Consider the following 25,835-nt stretch of genomic DNA (forward strand, 5'->3'; position numbering starts at 1 on the left):
ACCACAACTGGGGCCAAAGAATGGAATCCTTCGAAATGTGGACATATCGGCGTATTTTGAAAATATCCTGGACCGAACACCTCTTTCCCTAGTCTCTGCATCACTTCCAACTTGTTACTTGGGAACCGTATTAATATAAACAAAAAACGATAACCTAAAGCAATTTATGAACCTGCAGAAAGTGAACCGAAAAATTAAAATGTTTGTCTCTCAAAGTTATTACTGAATACCAACCAGGTAGTAATTTCTATAGCAATAAAATTACGATATTATTCTCAGTTTTATGAGGCCTCTGTTTGAAAAAGTTAATAACCAAACCTAACGCTCGGTACCTATGGTGTTTGTATGTGCAAACAAAAAACCAAATAGATTAAAAATTCATAGAATGATTTTACCACCATTTTTATAATCTTGTGTGTACATAAACGTATATAATTCGCGTTGAGTCAGGAATTTATTTGCTCATTCCGTAAGTGCGTCTTTATATCGTTAGTGGATTTTAAGCATGTATGTACCACTTGTCGTCGCGGTGGTTCCAGCACCAAAAAAATAATTTTGTCGTACTATTTCGGGCATTGGAAAGTGTGAAAAATGAGCTTCACTGCAAGCATGTATACAATAGTTTTAACTTTAGTTTGTTGTGCAATGTGGTTCCCGAATATACACTGTGATATCAGGTACGATTTTTTTTTGTGCTACTTGATTAGAATAGAGTAAGTAAATCGATGGTGTCAATATTGTTTCTTCTGGTTAAAAGACGCATAATGATAGATCTAGCGACAGGAGCAAGAACAAATATTGACAAAAAAATGCAATACCAATATGCATTATTTTAGTAAAATTGTTTTGCAAAACGGTACGATTTATCGCTTTGACGCCATCGAAATAGGACTTTATAGGGATCATGGAATGAATTTAGGGTAAAAACTAATTTTAGATCAATATCTCATACTCCACATCTAAGAGTGAGAAGAAATGCTTCTGTAGACACTTGTCCCGCATTACCGAGCAACATGGACAATCTAACTCAGGAAGAATTTCTGCTAAAACTTACAGACAGTTGCAGATATGACCATGTTGCCAGACCACCCAGTGATTTACCTCTGCAGGTCACTTTTCAAATAGATGTTCAACATATCGAAAGTGTCGATAATCGAGTAAGTTTTATTTGGTTTTCCAATCATTGAGCGAATATGGTAACTGTGATTATTAATTATCTTATATTTAGTTTCTCACACACTAGGAATTTAAAATAGTATATTATTCACCAAGGTTTAGACAGAAACTTTTATTGACCCTAGGTCAAGTTTTTAAAACGTAAGGCCAATAAAAGCTATCTAAACCGTGGATAATATAGCATTTTTTCCACTATTAACAATATTTTTGATGGTCCTTTTATTGAAAATTAAAAAATTTAAGATAACAACAATATAAAGAGACAACCTAATTTATCTGTCTCTGTCAAGACAAGTATATTTCATATGTCAGATGTCTTAATGGACATTGACATTATTATTTACCTAGGTCAATAATAATTCCTTTTTTTGTCGTGTTTGACTCTTTCTGAATTACAGTTAGAAATGGTGTAGAACTAGAGATGAGACTCTATTGTTGACCTAGGTCAACAATGACCATTAAGGTAGAGAAAACTAATTTCTCAAGTTACTAATCGGTCAATAATTATATGTTTATCATGTTAGTAGTGAAAAAGTTAATTATTATACATAGACTATAGCTTTTCACGGTCAAATTGGCGTTAATCAAAATCGAATGAGCACTATGCAATAATTTTAAGTTAGTAATGACACCAGCTGTTGTTCTTTGCTCAAAGTTTAAATTCAAATTTCTCGAAACCGGCATAACATTGATTCTTGTTTTGTTTTCAGCAATTTAAAACACATTTGCTAGTCCAAATCCACTTCAGAGACTATAGATTAAATTTTGCCGAACTGTCTCCAAACAGAGGCAGTATCGTAGGACAGGACACGGTCAAGAACAAAATATGGGTTCCTCATCTATTTATAAGGAACGAGAAAGAATCCAGTTTAATGGGATTGGATAAGTAATATCTAAAAACCATTTACTGTACAACTAGTAACAAACTTTCTTTTAGGAAAGACGTTTTTGTTAAAATTACTCCGTTAGGAGATGTAACTTACTCATATCGAATGACAACGTCGTTTTACTGTACGATGGATTTAAGGAAGTTTCCTTTTGATCATCAGACATGCCAGTTAATTTGGGCTAGTTGTACGTTGTTAAGGTAAAATTGTTGTTTATTTACTAAAATGGTCTGCAACATTTTTAGGGGCTTACAACGAATCAAACCTGGAACTTAAGTGGTCTAAAGAAGAACCGTACATTATATCAGACTCACTACAACTCACCGAGTTTTCTTTAGGCACTATAGCCGTAGAATATGCAACCACTTCCATTAGCACCCCATCGACTAGTGGCTGGGGTAATGGGGCAAACCCATTAAAGTATAATAATTGATTGAAAAAATTACACGTGTTTTAGGTGAAGCTTACAGTACCTTAATATTTAAATTCAACTTGAGAAGAGAAGCTGGCTACTACATTCTGGAATATTTCCTACCTTCCATCTTCTTAGTGGTCATGTCATGGGTGTCATTTTGGATACAAGCAGATGCAGCACCTGCCAGAACTGTTTTAGGTAAAGAATAGTTTAGTAGTTTTGGGCTAAAGTATGTAAATGAGAATAATATTCTGATGGTTATAAGTTTTGTCTTCAATACAGGGTTTCCCTGAATATGGTCAATTTTCTTGACTGTAGATTATTTTACTTATGGATTTTCTCAAAGTAATGTAATGTATGTATCTGCAGCCCGAAGCATAGTTTAAATTAGCAGATGTTATTGTCATTGGAACAAGTTATCATCATCATCATCATCATCATCGTCATCATCATCGGCATCATAATTCTCAGCGTGTTTCGGTCCATCTTTGAACATAGGTACGCCTCTTCAAGCTGTCTCCATCCGGTTCTGTCAGCTGTTTTGCTCTTCCATTCCAGTCCCACTACTTTCTGGATATTGTCCTTCCACCTAGTCTTTGGTCTTCCTGGGTTTCTGCTGCATTCTCTTGGTCGCCATTCGGTCTCTTTCCTTGTCCATCTATTGTCCCTCCGTTCTCATATATAAGATTTGCATTTTAATCTTGCTACGTGTTCAGCAATGTCAGTTTTACTTTGTTTTCTGGCGGATCCATTGAATCGAGGACCAAGTTATACTACTTTTAAAATATTTCACTCAAAAGGTTGTGTGGTAAATTGACACAGAAAGAAATGAACCTAAATATTTTGTGTTTTGTGAAGGAGACTCTCATGTGTCTTTGAAGCAACTGAGTGAATATTTCGCAATTTCAAAACTTTTTAATTCAACGTTGACTCAAGTAGAGCTCGATTCAGATGAGAAAAGGCCACCGCATCATCAATGACGCAGTTTTTAAAACTATTTCTTTCTCCTTCTACAGTTGCCGTCGCATTAGATATAATCAGAGGCGTCCTATTAAAATATTCCCGAAAATAAATTCTTAAGCGGTCAAAAAGCCACTTGGCAACGTAGTACGGTTTTTTACTTGGGCACAATTAAAACAAATGCGGGTGCGGCCAGGGACAGATGGACCCTTTTACATGCTTTTACTAGCCGGCACTCTAAACGATGTTGCCAAGTTTAAAAAAATGTAGTGGCGGACAGGTTGAGTTTAAAAATTAGGTTAGGTTAGTTTCCGTTTTAGTCTGGTGTTTTGGTTGTATTGTTGATGGTCGCAGTTTGAGTTCACGTGTTATAAGTAAAAATCGTTAATTTGTCATAATGTCTCCAAAAAAGATTGGGAAGAAAGGTGTTGTGATACACAGCCAAGGGCGTGAAATTGTAAGTAACGTCTTAGAATTTATGAAGAAGGAGGCAGAAGGAGTTTCCATTCCTTTGAATAACTACAGGTATTGTCTTTGATTAAAAACGACGAAAACGTTGAATAATATAATAAATATCATTTTAGAGAGAGAACTATAGCAGCTACAGGGGTGTCTAGATCTACTGTGCAGAAGATATCTAGAGAAGCACTACATGTTGAATGGGGAGGGCCAAGCTCATCATTTCACACTCCTACAAAGAAGGGACAGATTAAAAAATTAAAATTGGATAACATCAAACCTGATGAAATCAAAAGAATCAGAGAAATTATTTATGATTTCTATATTCTTGAGAAAAAACTTCCAACATTAAAAGGTAAGTTTATAATACATTAGGTATACCTACAGAGTCTTCAGAGTTTTTCTAGCAGAACTTACCATGTTTTTTACAATTAAATGTAAGCCTAGTTTGCTATATGTATAAACCTTGATAATGTGTTAATTGAAAATTTAAAACAACAAAATTTAGACTAAAATGGGATTATTTTTTATCTTTACAGGTATTTTGCAAAAAATTATTGACCAGCAAATCTTGACTGAATCCATTAGTGTAAGCAGCTTAGGGCGATTGCTTAAGAACATTGGATTTAAGTATGTTTTACATCTTGGCAATCATGTACATCAAAATAACTTTATCTTTTGTAGGTGGCAGAAGACACCAGACAAAAGAAAATTCTTGTGTGAATCATATGACATTCGCTTAAAACGAATAAATTTTTTAAAAAAATTGGTGCAATACCGCTCAGAAGGTCGCAATATTGTATATACAGATGAGACATACATTCACAGTAGTCATATTCATGACAAAGGATGGTATGATGAAAGTTTTAAAGGCTTACAAAAACCAATTTCTAAAGGACAACGCCTTATAATAGTGCACACAGGTGGAGAAAAAGGATTTATTGAAAATGGATTGCTTATATTTAAGTCAGGTAATATTTATGTACACCTCAAACCTACTTAAGTACTTCCTCCTGCTTAAATAAAATAAGTTTATATAACAAGTAATTAATAAGTTTAACCACATTTTACACATCATATAAGACACATAATGTTTGTACTATGATTTTTTTTTTTTTTTTTAGGTTTAAAAACAGGAGATTATCATGATGATATGAACCATGAGAATTTCATGACTTGGGTAAAAAAGCAATTGCTTCCTAATTTACCTGACCGCTCAGTCCTTATTATAGACAATGCAGCCTACCACAATGTTACTGTTAACAAAAATATTACAACGGCTACTAAAAAAGGAGATATGTTAAGTTGGCTAGTGGAAAAAGGAATCCCAGCAGATCCTCATTTAACAAAGCCAGAGCTGTATCAAATCATACAAGAAAATAAATTTAGATTTCCTCCACAATATAACTTAGATAGGCTGTTAGAACAACATGGGCATCTTGTGTTGCGTTTACCACCCTACCATCCAGAATTAAACCCAATAGAAAAAATTTGGGCTTTGGTTAAAAATTGGGTAGCAGCTCATAATACCACTTTTAAATTGTCTGATACCGAAGCTTTAACAAAACAAAAATTTCAAGAGGTGTCTGAAAAAGAGTGGTTTGACATTTGCCAGCATGTAAAAAAGTATGAAGAGGAGCTCATAAAAAAAGAGCATATTTTTGATGATACAGTGGACCAGCTTATTTTTACTGTTAACACTGGTTCATCTGATGATAGCGATGAAGATTCTGGTGATGATGATGAATGTGATGCCAGTTTATCCGAAGAAGAATTAGGATGCTCACTCCTAGACTAAGTTTTGGATTTTTGTTTTATGTTATGAATTCGTAATTTGTATATGTATATGTATTTATAAATAAACAAAATTATCAAATTTATAAAAATATATGATTATTAAATTTAACAAAGATAACAAATTTTAAATATTACCTCTTCTTCATGAAACCCTGTATATCAAAAACGATGCAAAGGCAAGCTGAAAGTTACTTTGAGACTTCATTTTCAAGGTCTAGCTGCACTGTAGGACCTTCAAATTAAGAATAATTGAAAAAAGAAACCAGCTGCCTATTTTTATCTTCCAATAATTGATTAATTGCCCCAAGACAATGTTTTTTTGTGGTTAACATTGCCCTAAGTTAAGTTATATAATTTGGATTTAAACTAATTGGTATTTAATATTCTTCATCAATCATCACCCTGCAGCTACAGCAGAAAAATAATTTGCACAGATCTTTTTAACCGAAACACACTGTATGTTTTTTTAATTTACCCTTTGCTTGTTTTCTTGTTTATTTTTTAAATTAATATTTAAAGAAATGGGACCAGAGACCTAGGCCAATTTTGTTCTCAAAGCGTCAATATTATGTATGTATATGTATTTGGTTTGTTTTATAAAACCTACTTACCTATCCTGTTTTAATACAATTTATGAAATGAAAAAGCAAAAACTACACCTATTTACGTTAATTAAATTTCATTTCACTGAGCAGAGAATAGCACGCCATTGACTCGCTGCATCAACTTGGAAAGTAACGAAGGCAGCAATATTTAAAGCGAGACGTACAGAGATCGTGACATCATCGTTTGATGACGGCCGTGGCCTTTTCTTAGCTGATTCGAGCCCTAACATTTTTATTTTATTTCAACGTTGTCAGATCTTTTAAAATCAACGATAGGTCGGGTTTAAGTACAACGTTTTTTCAACGTAGTTGTGTCTATTGGGAACAGTCTGTTTGAGGTGAGTGTGCACGGTTTGGCAACGCTGCCAAAAATTATCTGGTTCGACAATAAAATAATGGTCAAAATCTGTCACAATTGTCATTCTAACGTTAAAACTTTCAAAAGTTGTCATATTGACGAAAAAATCAGTCAATCAACGTGTGGAAAAAAGTGACCAACGTAACCAAAGTATATTAATTTGTAATCAGGAATAGTTATTTACCTAACAGGTGCGGAAAGTGGTACTTTCCCGCACGCGACTACAGTTGCAAGCTGTTTAGAGACGCTTTCCGCATGTGATAGGTACAAAACTTGTCCTAGGAGTATCAATTTTCATAAAATTGAACGAAAATTAATATTAAAGTTACTAATATTGAAAGTCTCTAAAAATGGTGAGGTTTTGTTTATCAATCCCAAACCAATGAAAGTCTCTGTTCGCAAAGATGAGTAAAAGTGTATTCTTAATTGACAAATTAAATATACAATTATTGTTTTTTGATTTAAATGTATATTTTTGAAAAAATAAAATGAGTGCGGAAAAGTACTGATTCCCGCACTCAATGAATTACTTTATTTAAAAAACCCGTTTTCTTGTTTAGAGCAGTGAAGATGATAAATTATTGCGCAACATGTTCAATTGTGGACTTTGTTTTAATTCATCGACTTATTAAGCCCATAAACAATCGAAGTTACCAGTTGGTTCTAATTTAGTAACTGGGTCAAAAACTGTATATCATCAGTTTCTCCACAAACTTCTAAACCTTTTTCTCTTGTAGGAACTTCAACTATGTTATCATTTATAACGTTAAACGGCAACTTAATGAAAAACCTGCCTAAAGTATCATACGTTAAAGCTAGTGAAATATGGTTCTTTGGAGGAGCAACCTTTATTTTCTGTTCATTGGCGGAGTTTGCTTTTGTGAACGTAATCTGGAGAAGAAAGTAAGTTGTTTCACTAGTAATCGTGACATTGTTTAAAACAATTTTTCCAGGAAAAAACTTGAATTAGCAAAGCCAAGCAGCAAATACATTATAAAAGGTGCTCTATCTCCTCGACTTGCACGCAAAGATTTGAGAAAATCAGAGTCGTTTTCCAGTTTGGATTCTAAACACGCCGGAACGTATTTGGCGGTAAGTTAACTGAATTCTAAAGCAAAATTAAGTACTTATTGCTTGTTGAGCAGGGTTCTTCAAATTCTCTCAACGTCCCAACGTTGAATGTTCCTGTTAATGGTGACAGCAATCCTCCTGAAGGTGGTCCTCCAACTCCAACTCCATCACAGCAAACTTGGGCTGAGATGACTCCCCACGAAGTAGCGATCTGGATAGACAGAAAGGCCAGAATGGTTTTCCCCATAGCTTTTGTGATTTATAATCTGTTTTATTGGAGCTTTGTTTATGCCTTGTAGGGCATTTATAAATTAAAGGAACAATAGATCTTAATTGACTGTATTATAGCAGTAGGAACTTCCAGTATTAATAATTTGTTAGTCGAACAGAAACAGTAGGAACTGATGAATTAAACTCAATTATGTTGCAAAGCGGTTTATACACACTTTATTAAGAATTCTTAGCAATAGTTACAAAGTGTACAATTATTATAAATTATCATTATGTAATAAAAATACTTGATGCTCGCTTAATTTGTACCTTAAAACATTGTCACCAACAGGTTTTACGGTTAATCCTTACTAGGTGAAGATCCGGGAGTGTCCATAATTCTGTCTTCACTGATGGCTTTTCGCAAAGTACTGTAAAAAAATCATAAGTACGGTTGTGAGTTGTCAAAGTTTAAAAGCTTTATTAATTTATTATTAGTAAAAGCTGTAAATCTTGTAAAACTTTTTTTTTTTGGCTGGAGAGTATAGTCAAACAGCCACAAGTATGATCACCTCTGAAGTTGTTGTTTTTATAGATTTCAATATTATGTACACAGGGTGAATAAAAATATAATGTATGTATTACAAACTGCACTTTGCTTTTATATATCTGCTCAGAAAATCTATGTGTCTAAACTTCGACTAAATAAAATAGGCAAAAAAAGACCCTATAACATTGCTGACATGAGGAAACTCAAGCAAGACAACGTAGTCCAACAAGCAAAAGAGGGCCTAACAGGAAACTTAAAGTCCTGTGGAATAAAATAAAAACAGCAATAACGTCTGTCACAGAAGAAGAACCTCGGTCGACCGGATAGGATAGTAAAAAGACAACAATGGAAGACAAACTGTATCTTGGAACTTATGGAAGAAGGAAGACAGCACAGAAACAGGGATAATAAAAAACACGAAAAACGTGAAAAACAAAAGTCCTAATCGCAAGCAGCAAGAAGCTAAAGAAGCTGTCCTGCTTACTTATTTCATTTTTAGAACATATAGTTCACTAGCATCGTTTATCCTGTTCATCTACTCTTGGAACACAATTAGACTGTCGGCAAATACTACAGTGTCGTCCGCGAATCGAATATTATTGTTTCATTCTCCGTTAAGCAGGATTCTGTGGTCGGTGATTTGTAAAGCTTCGGTAAATATTTCCTCCGAGTATAAGTTGATCAGAGAACAGAGAATACATCCCTGTCAAAATCCACGCTGTACAGTAATGACATTACTTCTGTTCCACAATATTGAACTTTATGCTGGCTCTTTGGTTCCAATATAAGTTCCATATAATCACCAGTTGCTCTAATAGCCATCAAGACATCATGACTTAATAATCCTCTCTCTCTCTTCTGAAGTGCAAAAGGAACTTCAAGCACTAAGGAACAGCAGTCAGGTATGACTTGTATATGTATACAAGTTTCTTTACAGTCAAGCATTTCTGGATATTAAGAGGCATACCATGTGGTTAAATTGAATGCTCTAAAGGTATTTATTGTCTTCGAGGCAAGAGAGGAATTCTTCAAAGGTAGGGCAATTGTGTTTATAAAATTGTTAGGACAGGACCATGACACTGGGATTCCACCATAAGCAAAATACCTGATGGGAATACGTTGAGTTAATGTGAGAACGACTGGTCCTTCCAACTGAGATGATATCAGCAGTTAATATTGTCACACCCTTATTATTATCAATTACCATGTACACCCCAGTAATCGGTACAGTCATCAAGGTTAGCGTAATGAGGTTATTAACGAGTACAAAAGATGCATCGAAGAAATTCACTTATGAAAAAGACTTAAAAAATGAAAGGGCTGCAGAAAATTTCTGTTTTATTTATTTTTTCTTAAGGATATGTCCAGGTTTAGTGAATACGACATTCCTGTAATTGTTTGAGTTGACTCACAGAGCTCCAAATAAAAAATTTCCATTTAAAGCAATAGTTGAGAGACCATCACTCAAGTAGGTAAACCAATTTGGGGCCTTTTGGTATTGCTTTATGTACTAATTTAAGCTGTATTATTATGTAGTTATAAAAGCTTTGGCAGCTACAAAACTTTCGCCTTATTTTGAAAACATAAACTTACCTGGCAGAATCTTTCGGTCTTCCCGAGTATCTTACCGGTGGACTGGGAGGTAAAGGGGGTAACTTGGTTGCTACTCCTCTGGTAACTGGATGACCCATCACTCTGTCGATGCTCGAGTCTCTTTGTCCGTTGTCGTCCCCTACACTCTCTGATGATGAGGGTGGCGAGACGCTGGGATCTGACATCAGTGATGGTCTAAACAATGGGTCGCTGTATCTGTGATAATTGGTAATAATGAAGGAATTAATTTGGCTAAATATGAAAGAAATTACATTTTGCTTATCGGTGGAAGTTTATCGGGGGTAACACCTGTGGTGGAAGGCGGATTGAAGTCAGTGTATGTTGCGGCATGAATTTCTTGTTGGTACATTTGGTACAGTTCTTGTAGATCTGGCGGTAGTTTGATTTTTACTTCTGCAAATTCATATAATTGGATATAGGCAAAAATGGATCATAAATTCCAAAACTTTTAAAGAAGATACTACCTTCAATAAGCTGTCTTTGCCTAGTAATTATTTCTTCGCATAGCTGCCGCTGTCTGTCATATCTAATAATCAACAAGTCTCTACGTTTGAGCTCATGTTGCCTGACTAATCTTTCAGATTGCAAAGCCATTTTATCGGCCTCCAATTCGTGAACTCGACAGATTAAAGCAAGGATCTCTCTTTCATCGTCTGAAGATAGCAGAGAAGGCAATTTCTAGAGTTAAAATCGTTAAATTAGAGTAAATTACTGATCAAAAATGAGCAAACCTACATCTTCAAGCATAATTCCTCTTTGCCTGCAAGCTTCCAATTTTTGCTCTATATGCCCTCTTAATTCTGCCCATCTTTCCTGTTCTCTTTCAATGTCAGCTAGTTCCCCCCAAGCTTGTTCAACTGAAAAATTCCATATTTTGTACATCCAACAATTCACACAAATATAAATTATTTACTAGCTGTTTCTCCTTCACCATCATCCATGTCAGCATCTGGTAGGATGTCTGCTTCATTTCCTGCCGATCTGAATCCTTCAGCTGAAGTTAACTTTCTTCTACTGAAACCAGAAAAAAAACTTTTAGATTGCACATATACTACTGAAAATAGTGAACCAACCGGATGCTTTGCTGCGTTCTGGCTCTGCTAGCATTTATGCTGTTTTTATACAACTTATTGTTTCTTGACTCCCAATGTGAGATTATTAAATGTTGCCGTTCAGCTTCCATACCCAATCCTGAAATTAACACATTACATTCGTTGTATTTACAGGAGAACTAATCTAACCTAAGAGATGAGCATCAATTTCCATTAGTTTACGTCTCAGCTTCATTTGAGTTTTGAAGGTGTCCACTATTTGCTCGCGCAGGTTTCTTACCTCAGCGCCGCGCTCTTCTGAGTTCATATTCAGATCTGCTGATCTAGGGCGTTCTTCCTTCATTTTGTTTTGCAGTCTATGCACAAAGATTGATTAGCTTAACAGTGTTACAAAAAAGTAGGTCAATCCATTAATCCCCGATAACTAACACCGTTATCTGTAAGGATGGCTACCAAAGTTCTAAGTTAACACAATTGATAGGCTTATGTTAAAATGATGAAACTAATCAACGTTTGGGTCATCCTGTATTATAAAACTTGTAATTACATTTTTTTCTGCTGTTAATGGATTAGCCTACTTTTTCCAAGAGCTTGTAAATCAACTACTTTCATATTATTAGCATACCTGGAAATTTCAGCTCTTAACTCATTGACCACAGTCTGATATTGGGTTACTTGGTAGGATACGTCCAAAACATTTCGCTCCACCTTCGTAGATATATTATTGGCCCTTTACAAAAAACAAAGGTAGTTAGAAAGCTTGCTTTAAAACCAATTACTACTTACCTATCGGCGTATATAAGAGTATTTCTAGATTCATCTTTCTGACTGGATGAAGGGCTAACGTGGGCAATCATTACAGTTTTGCAGTTACCACTAAGGGCGTCCTTCAGCAGTCTAGTGAGTTTAGAATCTCTATAGTTGACGTATCTAGCCCCACCTGCTAGTGCATTGATACAGTTTCCAAGAGCTAGCAAAGATCTGCAAGTGAATCGTAATTTTTTCAATTTGAAACTTTATTCACAAAAAAAACAAGTAAATTTGTGTGTTAAACGTACGAACCATTTAAGGTGTCTTTGCGATCGCAATGAACTGAAATAATCAATAACAAATTTCGATTTTTATATATCAAATATTTACAATTACATAGCGCAGGTTTGGTACGACATTTATCCGGTGAGTAAAGGAAAATGCTTTTGATTTAATTACGCCACAAATCAATAGTCGCACAATATTAAAATAACATGTTCTCTAATAATTGAACTTCCAAATAACATTAAAAGTTGAATATTGTATGGAAACCTATCAATTATTTATGAATCTATCTAGAAAGTCAAGGTTAAACTAAGTAGGTAACTATTTTCTATTCCTCTCTATTTTGTTAAGTTAAACTTGTGTGTTTCATTTGGGTTTTACTTTAAGTATTAAATGACATTTTATTTTATTTCAACGCATAGAATGCATACACAAACTCAATTATAAATCATTATAGATTTTTAAATTTATTTCATTGTTTAATTCATGTATACAAGGTATTCCAAAATGAATTAAGATTATGAATTTAGGATTTAAAAAAATACATTTTTTCAGTTTTGAATTTTGTGGGGTATTCTAGTACATTTTATGTACCATGTCCTATAAAACTCACTATTTAACGAGACATTTACAATTGAACATTATCAATGCACCTGAGACCCTCAAATGATAAATAAATTTGATTTAATTAAAATTTAAATTTTAGTATACCGGGTGAGCTAAACTGGTGAGTATGCTAGTTTCTTTGGGTCTTTCATAGTTTTTGATTTTTATTTAGAAACCTTCAAAAGCACACAGGAATAAAACTATAGTCTATAGAATTTTTTAAACCATATTACTTATCATTATTTGATCGAGGTATTAATGACGTTCAGGGTATATTAGCCGACAGTTATTCTAATGAGAATTCGTAGGAATATGGATTATTTGTCTTATGCTGGATAACTCCCAACCAACCATAACTAACAACAGATATTAGATGAACATCTTCTGGAAAAACATTAAAAAGGAATTGTCGCATAACCTTTAAAAAACATTATTGTCTAAAATATACAAGGGCAAAATGTCAAAACTTTAGGGTAGATCCAAAAAAATCATAAACAAACTTTACTAAATTATCCATAATATTCATGTGATTTATCAGAGATATGTTACTAAATAGCTAACTATTTATATTCTTTGGTCAATACCATATTTGCTACTGGTCCCTTTGATCACTGTTCAAATTTACCTTAAAACTACAATACATATAATTACCTTACCTATTTATATGAGCTCCTTCTTGCAGTCTTTTGCCTCTATTTTTGGTTTTATTTGCTCTTTCTGACCCGGCCAAATCGATCATAAATAGCCGACCCTGTTTCACTCTCATTGTCAAATGGTCCGTTGTGCTTACTGGTACTGTGTGTCTGGATGAAAACAGAAAATCAAATATGTTCTTTGTTTCTTATTTGTTTAAAATTGTAATGTAAATTAGATACTGATTTAATTAACTGTTTAATAACTACCTTACTGTTACACTCAGCAAAGCATGACTTCTAGATGACGTCTGATTCATTGCTGTAGGTTCTACAGTTCTTGCTTTATTTCCTTTTTGTAACAATTGCATAACCTGTAAATCCACAAAACCATAATTACTTAATGATAATATGTTTTAGATAATATTGTAAATAGTTTTTGGAGATGTAAAAACAGTTGACCATTGCTGTTGTTGTCCACGTTTTTAAAATAATAAAATCTATAAAAACAATAATGAAAAGGTAATAGTTATTTACGTATCAATGAATGAAAGAAGAGAACGAACTGAATGCAAAAATGCCCTGTGGATCCATGAAAAAGTATTTTTTCTTACAAATCAACTTTTGCAACCGATTCTGTATAAAACGGCATTTCAAACCCTTTTTGCTCATTAATTTTAGCTGAGGCATTTTGGATATACAGTTGTGTAAATAACGAAAAATTTAGCTGTCTCGATTATTTCCGTTAGCAGTTTGTTTTCAGGCATTGTTGTAATTTTTCTTGACCTTTATTCCATTACTTATTGTAGCCGCTGCTTACTTTATTATACCATACGTGCAAACAGAGTAGTCTAACTCAAGTTTAATGTATTTACAACACGCCAAATAGGACAAGGATGATTGAAACTAATTTCCAAAACATTATATTTCAATTTATCTTTCTTTTAACTGATGAATTTGTGTTTTCAGGTTTCTTCTAATAGGTAATAATAGACGCTCAAATTTTTTAACAGTGACTATTTCAAAACTTAGACATTACACCAAGTTTAAAACAAAATCACACAACTCAAAGTAACTTGTAGAAGTATGCTACAAAAAGATTCAAATCTGCACCAAAAAAACTTGTTTATAACAAAGTTTCATATTTTAAAAAGCTAGTTGTTGTTACACTTGTTTCGCCAAAATATTCATTATCAGCCCTCCAATTACACATCAAAGTAAGTGGCAGAATACCTTCCTTCCTAGTAGCCTATCTTTGTCCACTCCTGAACGTAGGCCTCTTCCAGTTGTCTCCTGTGGAGTCAGTCTTGGGCGGTTTGGATCCAGAATTGCTTTCCAGTGACATATGAACTGCTCGGAGTAGATCCCGACTGTTATTGAATTACTTTTGACCGTTCCTGGGTGCTGACTTTTCGCTTTTACACTGCTCCGTGTTGTCCCTCCCCTGCCCCCTGCTGCACCACCCTATAATTTGGTACTTGTTGCTCCGTTAAGTATATAGAGTTCAAATCTAGTTTGAATGTTCCAGTGCTAGACAAAGACAAACAGTTGAAAAGCTGGACCTCGGAGTACTCTGTTCCTAAACTTTTAATCACTGGAAAGCACCTCAGTTCTTGACCGCGTGTCTCTGGATGTCGCCCCTCCACCTCATCTGTGGTCACCCGACCATTCTTTGTATTTCCCTAGGTATCCATCTTCATTTATTTCTTGCCACTGTTTCCATGACGTCTGAGACTCCCATCCTTCTCCTAATTTCATCGTTCCTTATTCTATCTCTAAGGCTAATACCCAGCATTGAACGTTCGATGGCTCTCTGGCACACTTTCAAGCGATTGGCATCGATTATTTCAATATCAATGTTGCCTAGGATGACGAATTGATTCATCTGAAGCCCTACTGTTTGCAATGCTTCTATTAGCTCCTTTAACATTTTGGTGAGCTTCTCATAATGTCTGCTAATAGTATTCCGTATACGAAAACAACATTTCAAGAAGCTTCACGAGTGTTGAAGAAGCCTTTTCAGTCAATGCTGTATAAATATGTCGAAAATACATGAATTTGCGACCTAAAACTGCTGATGGGGGATTCTTCTTGCGATATGTGGATGGAAAATGTACTACACAAGATATAGGCGTCAACACAATTTCGAAAACTTTTTCAAAAGTGGGCTCGTTTCTTGGACTCCCTGATTCAGAAAGTTTTACCGGACATGGAATGAGGCGCTCTTCGGCAACATTATTGGTCAATGCTGGAGGCGATAGTTTACCACTCTCAAGCTCCACGGAGGTAGGAAGTCGAGTACGGTAGCGGAAAGTTATATTGAAGTTTCATTGTGCAGCAGAATGGCAATTGCTGAAAAATACCAGTATTAGAAGACAATGTCTTAGAAGGTCTTTAATCCACGCCAAATAGACGTATTAAACCTTCATAATATAACGGTCGTGGATAAGGTATTTTTAATGAATGGTTAATAAGATTATTTATTTTTCCGATAATCTCATGTATTGGTTTTGAACCCTATTTCTGCATAGTACATACATGTCTGGTCAAGTTTTAAAACTGCATTTAACTTTTTAATATTAATTATCCCTTTAATATTCGTCTTGCTATAAATACGAAGCACCAAATCTTAACCTTATTCACTTTGTAAATGGGGATTATACTGGTGGTATTAGGTTATTGAGTTCATTAAGTTTGCATAGAAAGTAATTAGGTAGGAAAGAATAAAAAGTTTTCAGTGGCAAAAAGGGCTTGTCAATCGTAATTACCTAGAAAGATTGACCTTCATTCAAATCGATGCCCCTGAAATATTAGTGAGGGCATAATTAGTGGGCAACTAGAGTGAGGGCAAAATTTTCAATTATAGAAAAATACCTATACGTAAGTGTGTAGATCGATGACGACATTCAATTACCACAGCACGTGTATGTAATCAAACATGTGTCTGCCAATTTAACATGTCGTCCTATGTTATTCCAGTTACCTTCTATTTATTGGTTCCCATAAAATATTACGTATATAAAATATATACGTTATTAATGGTCACTTTTAGACCGACCTGTAAAAGTATCTTGACAAAAAAAAATTAGGAGATCCACTAAAGAAACGTGTTAGGAACAGTTTTATGCAGTTGAGTCAATTGCTAACTTGCGGTTAAACTTTAAAACCTGTTACGGGTGAATCTAACCAGACACTTGCACTAGTTTTAGAATCACAAAATTGTCTTTGATTAAATAAAAAAAATCATGTCGATTAAGTCAAAATTCGATAGAAACATCCCACTAAATTTCCTATTGCAACGAGCAGCTAAAATATTGTAGGTTACTTAAGGGTCAGTTTTATGCAGTAACAGTTTATTGGTAACGTATCGTTAAGCTTGAATACCTGACTTAACCTTTTGTCAAATGGTTTAAAGAAACCCACAATTTGCATGAAAATCTAGTTAATTTTACGGTCGTTGAATTGGTTTATATAGCAAAATCTTAGGTTCACTGACAACTTTGTTAATGTTCTAAAGGCCTCAAGCATTTTCGAGGATGAATCTAATCTCTCTAAAGTGAAATATCAACTTGTCCCCCTTCATATTTTTTAAACACATCTGGCGTTTTTAAATCGGTTTTAATTGCATCTGAAAATAATTAAAGCTTTCCTTTCTTTTGATCAAATTTTGGGGTTTTGCACCTTTTGACAACATTGGACTACTTTACATTAATGTCATCCTAATTTTATTTGATTTTCAGCTGGTATATGACGCCGTTAATACGTCATTTGAACAAAGTAGATTATGCAAATCTGTCATTCCACTTATACATAAAGTTTTATTTATAGCTGAACTGAATAAATATCAAATCACAGTATAAGATATTAATGCATATCATAATCTATATCTAAATCTCTTTCTGTTCTATGTATAGCTCGTGTAAATAATGATACTTGTCACAATAGCTTAAAAAGAAATATTACTAATAATTATGCACTTAGGTTTATTTGACTTAAATGCCTAGCACATGGCAAATTCTTTCAAAGGAAACCTTCATTAACAATAAGCAAAATGCGTTAATTAACCTTGTTAGCAGAAAAATATAGTTTCCATCACGTCATGAAGCCATTAAAATATTTATTAAGTCCAAGTTCTATTCAAAAGAGAAAATTGACCAGGGTGACAAAAACATTGTGAATGATTTACCCACGTGGTTTATTTCATTCCAACCCTATAGTTTAAAACAATGTGTTAGAATGACTGTTCTAGCACTGTATTGATTTAGTTTTCCCCTAAATTATAGGGTAAGTTTCGAAAAGGCGAAACTGAATATTACGTTATGTGAAAGCATTTTTAATTAATCTTTTTTTGGTTATTCCAATAATAGTAGTGTCTAATACTTTTTCGTTAATTATACTACGAATATAAAGAAATAGATTGAATTAAATGACCGATGAACATGCTATTGGGTGATTTGTTGTTTTACAGACAATTTTCAAATTAATATTATTTCGATCAACTTAGATTGTAGTTGCGATTTCTTTAAATTAAAAAGTTTTAATTAGTTTTATTGAAGTTAAAATTAGTATGAAAGTACATGGTGTCCAAGATAAGAATGCAGTGCATGGAAATTTCCGAAAAATAATTATTTATCACCCATAAGGGTGTTTCAAAAATTGTTTATCTTTTAATTTCTGAGACATTTGGAAACAAAAATTTTTGAAGCGTTCGCTTTATTTTTTTGAAATTATATCAAATACAAAGAGTACATTCTAGTAGCACCATTTCAAGCTTTACAACATGTTGTCTAAGAAAATTTATTACAACATTTTATCCGAAAAAAACTCCTATATACAGGGTGGCTCTGTCAATCTTAGCTGTCACTTAAATTAACAAAAGACTGAAAACGGTCACTTTAGGTTTTTTACGTAGATTCCATTGGCATAGTCGCTTTTTGTAATTTTTTAATTTAGTTTTTTGTTTTTCTTATGGAATACCCTATATATCATTGCCTCATTGGATAGTACTTTTTAAGCTGATTCCAATGATATTGTCCAGAGTTATAAATGGTTCCCCAATCGGATCTCCTGGGGGAACTGTGTTAAATGAAGTCAGGAAGGAGAGACTAAGTCTACGAGGCGAAGTAAGGGTTGGTATATGGTATATGAGTGCGGAAAACTGGCCAACCTACTAGAGTAAATGAAGAGACTGAAGATGGACATTCTGGGTGTCGCGGAAACGTGGTGGCCTCAGGCTGGAGTGTGTCACGTTTCTGGAGGGGTTATGTACTATTCAAGAAATAATGACAGAAATCATAGAAAGCGAGTAGGAATAGTCCTGACTGAAAAGTTATCCAGATCTGTAACAAATGTTCTCCCTTTCTCAGACAGAATCATATTACTTAAACTATACGCCAAACCAGTCAACATCAATGTCGTCCCGGTGTATGCACCCACATCAGTGGGAGAAGGAAGATTTGAAGCAATGGTGGGACCTTATGGACTAGGATTACGCAATGATCGTGGCGAACATCTTTGCCAATTCTGCCTGGAGGAAAACATGAAAATAACAAACACATCATACAAGCTGCCACCTAGACGCTTATATAAGTGAAAGGCTCCAGGAGATCGCCCAGACAACATAATGCGGAATCAGATCGATTACATACTCATCAACAAACGTTATGGGACATCGGTAAAGAGAGTATGCACCTATCCGGGCCCCGATGTGCTATCAGACCATGTTCTCTTGATGGAGGTAATCAAAATCAGAATTTTGACAATAAAAACCCATGTACCACAGCGAAAGATCGATTACGAAAGACTTAAAGATGAAGAATCAAAAAACAAAGTTACCAAAACATTAATTATAACTGACAACCATAGGTCCACAGACGGCAGAGGAAGCTAACATGGGTGACTATGGGAAGAAATGGAGGCTGTCATGACCAATGTTGCGGAGGCAGAAGATGGTGTGTTGAGAGGGTGGTGATAACTACAAAAAAATCCAGAAAGTCATTGGAACGAAGATAAGAAACAACAAATACAAAGAATACAAGATGACTTCAACCTACACAGAAAGATAAAAGAGACGGCAGAAGGATTCATTCCATCTTGGTATGTAATCTACCTACTCTCACAGCCATACGCTCTTTTGAATCTACTCTCTCGTAATATCTGTAATACTAAAATTATCCCCAGAAATAATGTAGTACGCACTAGAAATAAAAGGTAATTTTTTTTATATAATTACGGTAAAATATGCATATTTATGCTTATTTAAGCAGTAGCAAAACTGACCTAAATTGCATGTGCTTTTTGCGCAACAGTGTACAAGAACATGCTCTTTTAACCGTCGCTATTAAAATTCAAATAGGGCGGGAAAATATATTAATCAGACCTAATCTTTAACGAATAGAGCAATTCAAGCACACACGAACACGCACAAAACAAATTTTTAAACAAAGTTTAATACCGATTTCTGATTTAAAAAAAAAACCGTGTTCGGTTTACCCGCTTCCAGGCCAAGTTCCAATAGGAAAGGTCATAATGTCAAGATAGTCTACAGTTTGGAGAAATGCGATAAAAGTAAATTACCACCTGCAGTGTATAGTCTATTACATTTTAACCGACATCACGCGAAAACGTATACCATCGGTTTGGAGATTAAATTTGTAATAAAACTGCTTAACCTTTCCCAACATGCTTTTCCCATCGTTGGCATTGGCCTTATCATTTCCCTAGTACCTAACACTGCTAAATAATTCAGGATTCAAGTTCATCACGATCACGTTATTTAAATGCTAAAAGGATTGTTTGTGCCTGTTTTAAGGTTCTACCACTTTTACCAGATTGAACTAATTGATAAGTTAGGTAGGACAAGACGGTATTTTCATCTCCTTATAAAGTATCTAATAACTAAATATTTGACTAGTGACCCCTAAACTGAATAAGTTTTATCTGTATATTCAGTTATATTTGAAACAATATTTAGTTTTTATGCAAGACCAGCAGAATCCCAAAATACTTATTAGCTCATGCTTTTCCTTGCTCCATTTTTGAATACTTCAGATTTCTTTGGGTCAGTTTTCAAATTTGTAGAACGAAATGACATATCTTAGGTTCCTGGAAAAAGCTGCTCTTCTTCGGGTTTAACTTCAAGTTTGATCGCCGGAACTTCTTGAAGATTTCTTCGGTGTTTTGTAGGTGCTTCTCAAATGTTTTTCCTATGATGATAATGTCATCTCAGTAGACAAGACAAGTTTTCCAGGTCGGTTATCGGAGTACAGTTTTTATAAGCCTTCCGAAGGTTTCAGGGGCATTGTAAAGTCCAAAAGGCATGACGTTAAACAAACCTCAACTTTGTGGGTAATACCTATCATATGCTTGTTGAAAAATATACTATTGATTGGTTAAACACCAGGGTTGTGTTGTTAAGCTGTGCTGCGTTAATTTACAGAGTGACCAGAAGAAATGTAGGGCAATATTCTAAAAAAAACATTACGATCTAACTATTACACATCTCAGGCACTAAAAGTCATCATGAATCATTTTTGAGCCTCAATTCTCAACTTTCGGCTCTCTTAACTCTCAACTTACGGACTGTATGAAGGACAAAAGAGAGTATTTTTCGGTCGTTGAAACAAAAATGTGTGGTGTTTTGACTTGGAGCTCCTTATTTACATTGATCAGGAATCTAACTAATTCTACTGGTAAGTTTCGTACTAAACTTACCTCATCCGTACTTGTGGTAGATATTTCCTTCAAACCGGAAACTTGTACACTCCTTCCTCTAGAGTCTTCGCGTAATTCGAGGTAACCTGATGATGGGTTTAATAAATCTCTAATGTTCTCATTGTAGAGTTCAATATAGGACATTGTCACCTGCAACATAATTATTTCTAATGTAAGATTGCTAGAGGTCATACACTTATACATTTCATCATCTTAAACTTATTGTATGACTCTACTTAACATTAGGTTAAAACGCAAGTAAGAAACACTTGATGAGTACAATAACAAAAATTTATTTTGTTTAATAAACATCAGCAAAATAGCAAATTATTTTATTTTAACATTTCAAACTGCTGCTGCTTAACGATCACCACTCGGTGCACCACAATTTTTTGGTTTTATATTAATGGTCTCACGCACTTGCCAACCATGTAAAAACAGTCTCAAATACAGTTGACGCTCTAGTGGAAGTTTTCGAAAACACTCACGAGCCAACTCGCCGTCATTTTCTTTACAAAAACCACAAATGATTAGTATTTTGCGATAATCTTCTGGGGTATAGGGAGCCATTTTTAGTAAACAATTTAATTTATCAGATAATATGTGTTAATGAATCAGTGTTGACAGTTTCTAAATATGACAAAGTTACAAATGCCACAAAACGCCACCAACTTACGTCATTGCGACAACAAAGGCCGCATTTATAAGAATAAATCGATTTGCAATCGAAAAATCGGATTTTAATTTCGATGAACGTTTAAGTAATGCTTTCTTGTTTAGTAATTCATTTAATTCAGTGCAATCCGAAGAAAATTGTCCAGCGATTGCTAATCGATAAGTTCTCAAGAATACACCCAATCATATTCTACTTTACATCTAATATGTGACTGGTAGGTATAACAAAAATCAAATTCAAACGGGTTCATGCTTAGATTAAAAACTTTTACAAAGTTAACTATCAATCAGGTTATGCCTCCATAAAGTATAGTTTGATATTTTAAAAAATGTTCACAAGAAAATGGGAATCTTTGTGCAATTGGTATGAAATCTTCAAAACCATTGAAAACATTGCAACACTAGAATAAATTTTTTATGCGTCCACACTTTGTCTCATTCTATAAAAGTCCAAGGATAGATACTAGCTAGACAGAATTTAAGGAAATGGTGAGGTTTTGTTTTTTGTTTATCAATCCCAATCCTCTCTAAATCATAGAGTTGAGTACAGATGTCACCAGATGTTGCACAACAACTATCATTTCTGGCATCCAGTTGACTTTTTTTGAGCATAGTGTCAGCTTGCATTGGTACTAGAATTCGGTAAATGAAGACATCATGATAGCGTCTGCTAGCATTTGGATCCACACAGAAATTTTCCTCAAACATGGTACTGTTTTCCTTGCTCTGACACACGTGTAAGATGTGCCCTGATTTGTTCCAAGAATCACAAGTTGCATTGTGGTATGGACAATTTCGTCTGTGTGTTGTCGCTCCACAACTATGACACTTGTCTAGCCCAGTACTGGTCTTCTTCTTCCCTCTTATTGGCTGAAACTTCCTTGTCGCGCGTTGGGTTACATTGAATTGTAGTATAGATGCAGCAGTGGATGAAGATCCTACCCGAACGTTGGTGAGATTGTCATCATGTGCTCGACACAACTCCCGGATCCTCTTCATATCGGCGGAATCTCTTTCTTTGAGAATGATCACGTATATCACTCATAGAAAGAGCTGCGAATAACATTTGAACTTCCCCATTGTCTTCTTCTTCTTCATTCTTTATTGTAAGCAAAGTGCTGTTTTTCTCCATCTCCATTTATCCTGTTTTGTTCCATCTCTCTGGTATTCAAGTTTGCATCTGATACGTGTTTTTGAGGCAGTCATGCATTGTCTTTGCTGCAGATATCTTCATTTTTAGCCTTTTTGTCGTTGTGCTGATCTTGAATTGTACTATAGATCATCTTCGTTTTTTTGCAATCAGGACAGCATCATCGGCATAGCATAAGATTTTGACGTCTTTGTTCCCCATTTTATACCCTTTCAGGTTACGAGTGCTTTTTATTATTTCGTCCATAACGATGTTGAACAACAAAGGGCTAAGAGAATCTCCTTGGCAAATACCACTATTTACAAGAATTTCTTCGGTAGTTGTGCTATTAATTTTGGCTTGAATTTTGTTGTTGTCTCGGGTAAATATTTTCAATTGTTTTAATGACGTTGTATGGAAGATAATAAATCCACTTGCTTTTTTTCTCTGGCGTCTGATGAATCTCCCCATCTGTTTTTGGAGGCCATAAAAGTCCATTTTCATTTTTCTCGAGAAGACTGACGATCTTTATAGCCTCATCTTGCTCCAATTGGAAATTTATGGTTTTTCCAGGTATTTGTATTTGTTAACCCTCTCCAACTGCGGCCTTTTGGTGTAAGTTGTATGTTGTCAATTGTAGTTTTAAGGTTACTATAGATTTGTGTTTACTTATGTTCAAGTTTTATTTTTTTGCTTTTCCTATCTAAAAGGATTTGCAGTGCAGGTCTTCTATTTTTTCCGTCATTATTGCTGTATCGCCTGCAAACCTTATGTTATTTACGATAGCCCCTCTAATGCTCACATGTTCCGTTTTTTCTCTTGTGCTTTTTGAAATATTAGATGTGAATACACATTGAACCATTGTAGTAGCAGTAGGCAACCTTGTCTGAGTCCTCATTTAATTTCTATGGGGTTTGTTTCATTATCATCTATATCCATAGAACAGCTTTTCGGTTGTAGTATTAGACAGTAATCTTTGAGATCAAGGCTTATGATTTTTAGTGGTTGGATAAGCTCACCATGTTGAACTTGGTCAAACAAAATACACTTTTATTTTCAAACGCGTTATAATTTCAACTTTAGAGACAGATTTTGTGAAGCATCACAGTCAAAAACATAGGGTACATATCGTTTTTAAAAAATATGACAAAATAAAATAGTGTATTTTCAACTTTTCTTTTAAATGAGTTTTGTAAAGGTCATAAAAGGATTTTCAACAACGTAATGAAGAGCTTGATGAGCGGCAATTTTTATTACACCCTGTATATATGGTTAATAGATATTTACAATTAATTTCATACAGGTCATCTAGGTATCACTAAAAGCAAGTAAATCTATATTAAAATCGAATTGCCTATTTGTTGGTGAATGGCTTTAATCAGAAGTCACTTAACTTTTCCAATTTCAATTCGTGCTTTTTGCTGGATTAAGTTGATTTCTTCATGTTGACGACCGTGAAAATTCAATACAACTGACAGCTCTACGTGCTATTTGTTATTTGACTATACTATTGCACGCAAAAAATAATATTAAATAAGTTAAAACCAGTTTTTTCGTATTTCTAAAATAGGGCATTTTTTACTTCTGACTAAGTTGGTCTGAATGAAAAATGAAATACATAAGTCATAAAGATCAATACAAACAATTTGTGTATTATTAAGTAAACTCATGTTTTAATTGTTTCCGAAAAATATAATTCAAATAATATTTCCTGACCTTTCTTAAACAGCTGGAAACACATTTCCATTTTAATTGTCTCTTAAGACCTTTCGTTTACAAGCTAACTTATGGTAATATTCTCTGATAAGTATCTAATTATTGCAATGTTCTAGTTTTCAGAAAATCTTTTTTTTATAACATGATATGCTACCTACTTATTGATGACTATCCAGTTTGTTTACTAATTGCATAGCAAAAAAATTGAAATACTGTATACTTATAGAACACTTTTAGAAGAAAACTATTTTTTGTAACTCACCTTTCTGTTTTGTTTCTAAACAATATGTTTGTTACATAATAACAAATTTTTCCTAACTGGTTTAATTTTTTGTTACTTGAGCCAAAATTTTACATTGGAAACTTTAAATCTAATACCTCTCACTGCTTGATAGACTGCTTGATTCGCAAACTAGCAGCAAACAAAATTAAATATTTACAACTTGACTGGCTTCAATGCTAATCTAACGTTCAAACTTAAAATTGACGTACATAATTTAGTTTTAAAACTTTCAAAACTAACAAGTGTTTTAACTATAAAGTTATGGAAGTTTTAAAGTCATCCATCGGAAGTAGAAAAAACGAACTCGTCTAGACGAGGATGGCAAAAAACTTCAGAAATTACACGTGTGTTGGTAATAAAATATCAATCAATGTTAATTTAAATTATCCTACAAATAAAAGGTAATTCATTGAATTAAATTACTGATTAACATGCTATTGGGTGATTTGTTCCTTTAGAAACAATATGTTCATTAATTTGGTTTTAATTAACTAATATTTCAAGTACAATTTCTTCTTCTAAATTGAAAAGTTTTAATTAGTTTATATTAAGACGCTATTCTGCAATGTTTCAAGTTTGCTTTGGTAGAAAGAATGCATCAAAGCAAATTGCTTATACAGAGTGTTTGGTGACTCGACTGACAAAAGTATGCAAGTATAGTAATTTCTTCCGAAGATGGTCAAGTTAATGTATAAAAGTACTTTTAAAAGTTAAAAATTAAAAGTAATTTTTTTTTCCTCTACTTGCACATGAGATGAGTTTGGTTTTGAATGTAATAAAACTAGTGAAAAAGTCACAGTCTGAATAACTAGTAAGTTAAGGTGGGTTAAAACACGACGGTGCAATAGCCCCCGGAATATCTCAAAACGCAGCTTAAAAGTCAGAGTTTAGG

At 34.2% G+C, this 25,835-nt stretch overlaps 3 protein-coding genes across 6 annotated transcripts in view; 2 read left to right on the plus strand and 1 right to left on the minus strand.

Moving 5' to 3' along the window:
* Window positions 1-460: 460 nt before the first annotated feature.
* On the plus strand, window positions 461-8,261 carry LOC145728714 (pH-sensitive chloride channel 2-like). The gene is made up of 9 exons (XM_081979161.1): window positions 461-677; window positions 938-1,157; window positions 1,887-2,062; window positions 2,114-2,250; window positions 2,309-2,461; window positions 2,521-2,676; window positions 7,395-7,560; window positions 7,611-7,749; window positions 7,803-8,261. Exons 1-9 carry the CDS (start codon window positions 592-594, stop codon window positions 8,025-8,027), a joined length of 1,458 nt encoding a protein of 485 aa, XP_081835287.1. The 5' UTR covers window positions 461-591; the 3' UTR covers window positions 8,028-8,261.
* On the plus strand, window positions 3,411-6,277 carry LOC145727975 (uncharacterized). Of its 2 annotated transcripts, XM_081977879.1 has the most exons (5): window positions 3,412-3,963; window positions 4,023-4,252; window positions 4,437-4,527; window positions 4,582-4,868; window positions 5,022-6,277. In XM_081977879.1, the coding sequence occupies exons 1-5, from the start codon at window positions 3,836-3,838 to the stop codon at window positions 5,693-5,695; spliced, it is 1,410 nt and encodes a 469-aa protein (XP_081834005.1). In that variant the 5' UTR covers window positions 3,412-3,835; the 3' UTR covers window positions 5,696-6,277. The 2 variants fall into 2 exon arrangements, with proteins under 2 accessions (XP_081833998.1, XP_081834005.1); XM_081977872.1 differs by having other exon boundaries at window positions 3,411-3,963; window positions 4,437-4,868.
* Window positions 8,148-25,835, minus strand: part of Kif19A (Kinesin family member 19A) — a 32,399-nt gene continuing 14,711 nt past the window's right edge. The window contains exons 4-16 of one of the 3 annotated variants that reach the window (XM_081979150.1): window positions 21,141-21,290; window positions 13,698-13,801; window positions 13,452-13,598; window positions 11,941-12,135; window positions 11,780-11,884; window positions 11,344-11,510; window positions 11,176-11,293; window positions 11,016-11,116; window positions 10,838-10,959; window positions 10,567-10,780; window positions 10,354-10,495; window positions 10,082-10,276; window positions 8,148-8,369 (exon numbers count right to left, since the gene is read on the minus strand). In XM_081979150.1, coding sequence (XP_081835276.1) covers window positions 8,300-8,369; window positions 10,082-10,276; window positions 10,354-10,495; window positions 10,567-10,780; window positions 10,838-10,959; window positions 11,016-11,116; window positions 11,176-11,293; window positions 11,344-11,510; window positions 11,780-11,884; window positions 11,941-12,135; window positions 13,452-13,598; window positions 13,698-13,801; window positions 21,141-21,290 — 1,830 coding nt within the window. In that variant the 3' untranslated portion in view covers window positions 8,148-8,299. Of the gene's footprint in view, window positions 8,370-10,081; window positions 10,298-10,353; window positions 10,496-10,566; window positions 10,781-10,837; window positions 10,960-11,015; window positions 11,117-11,175; window positions 11,294-11,343; window positions 11,511-11,779; window positions 11,885-11,940; window positions 12,136-13,451; window positions 13,599-13,697; window positions 13,802-21,140; window positions 21,291-25,835 lie in introns of all 3 variants that reach the window. The other 2 variants (XM_081979140.1, XM_081979131.1) reach the window with 2 other exon arrangements.

Source organism: Ips typographus, linkage group LG1 (genome assembly GCF_016097725.1).
Source record: "Ips typographus isolate SLU linkage group LG1, UJ_Ityp_2.0, whole genome shotgun sequence".
Classification (NCBI taxonomy): domain Eukaryota; kingdom Metazoa; phylum Arthropoda; class Insecta; order Coleoptera; family Curculionidae; genus Ips; species Ips typographus.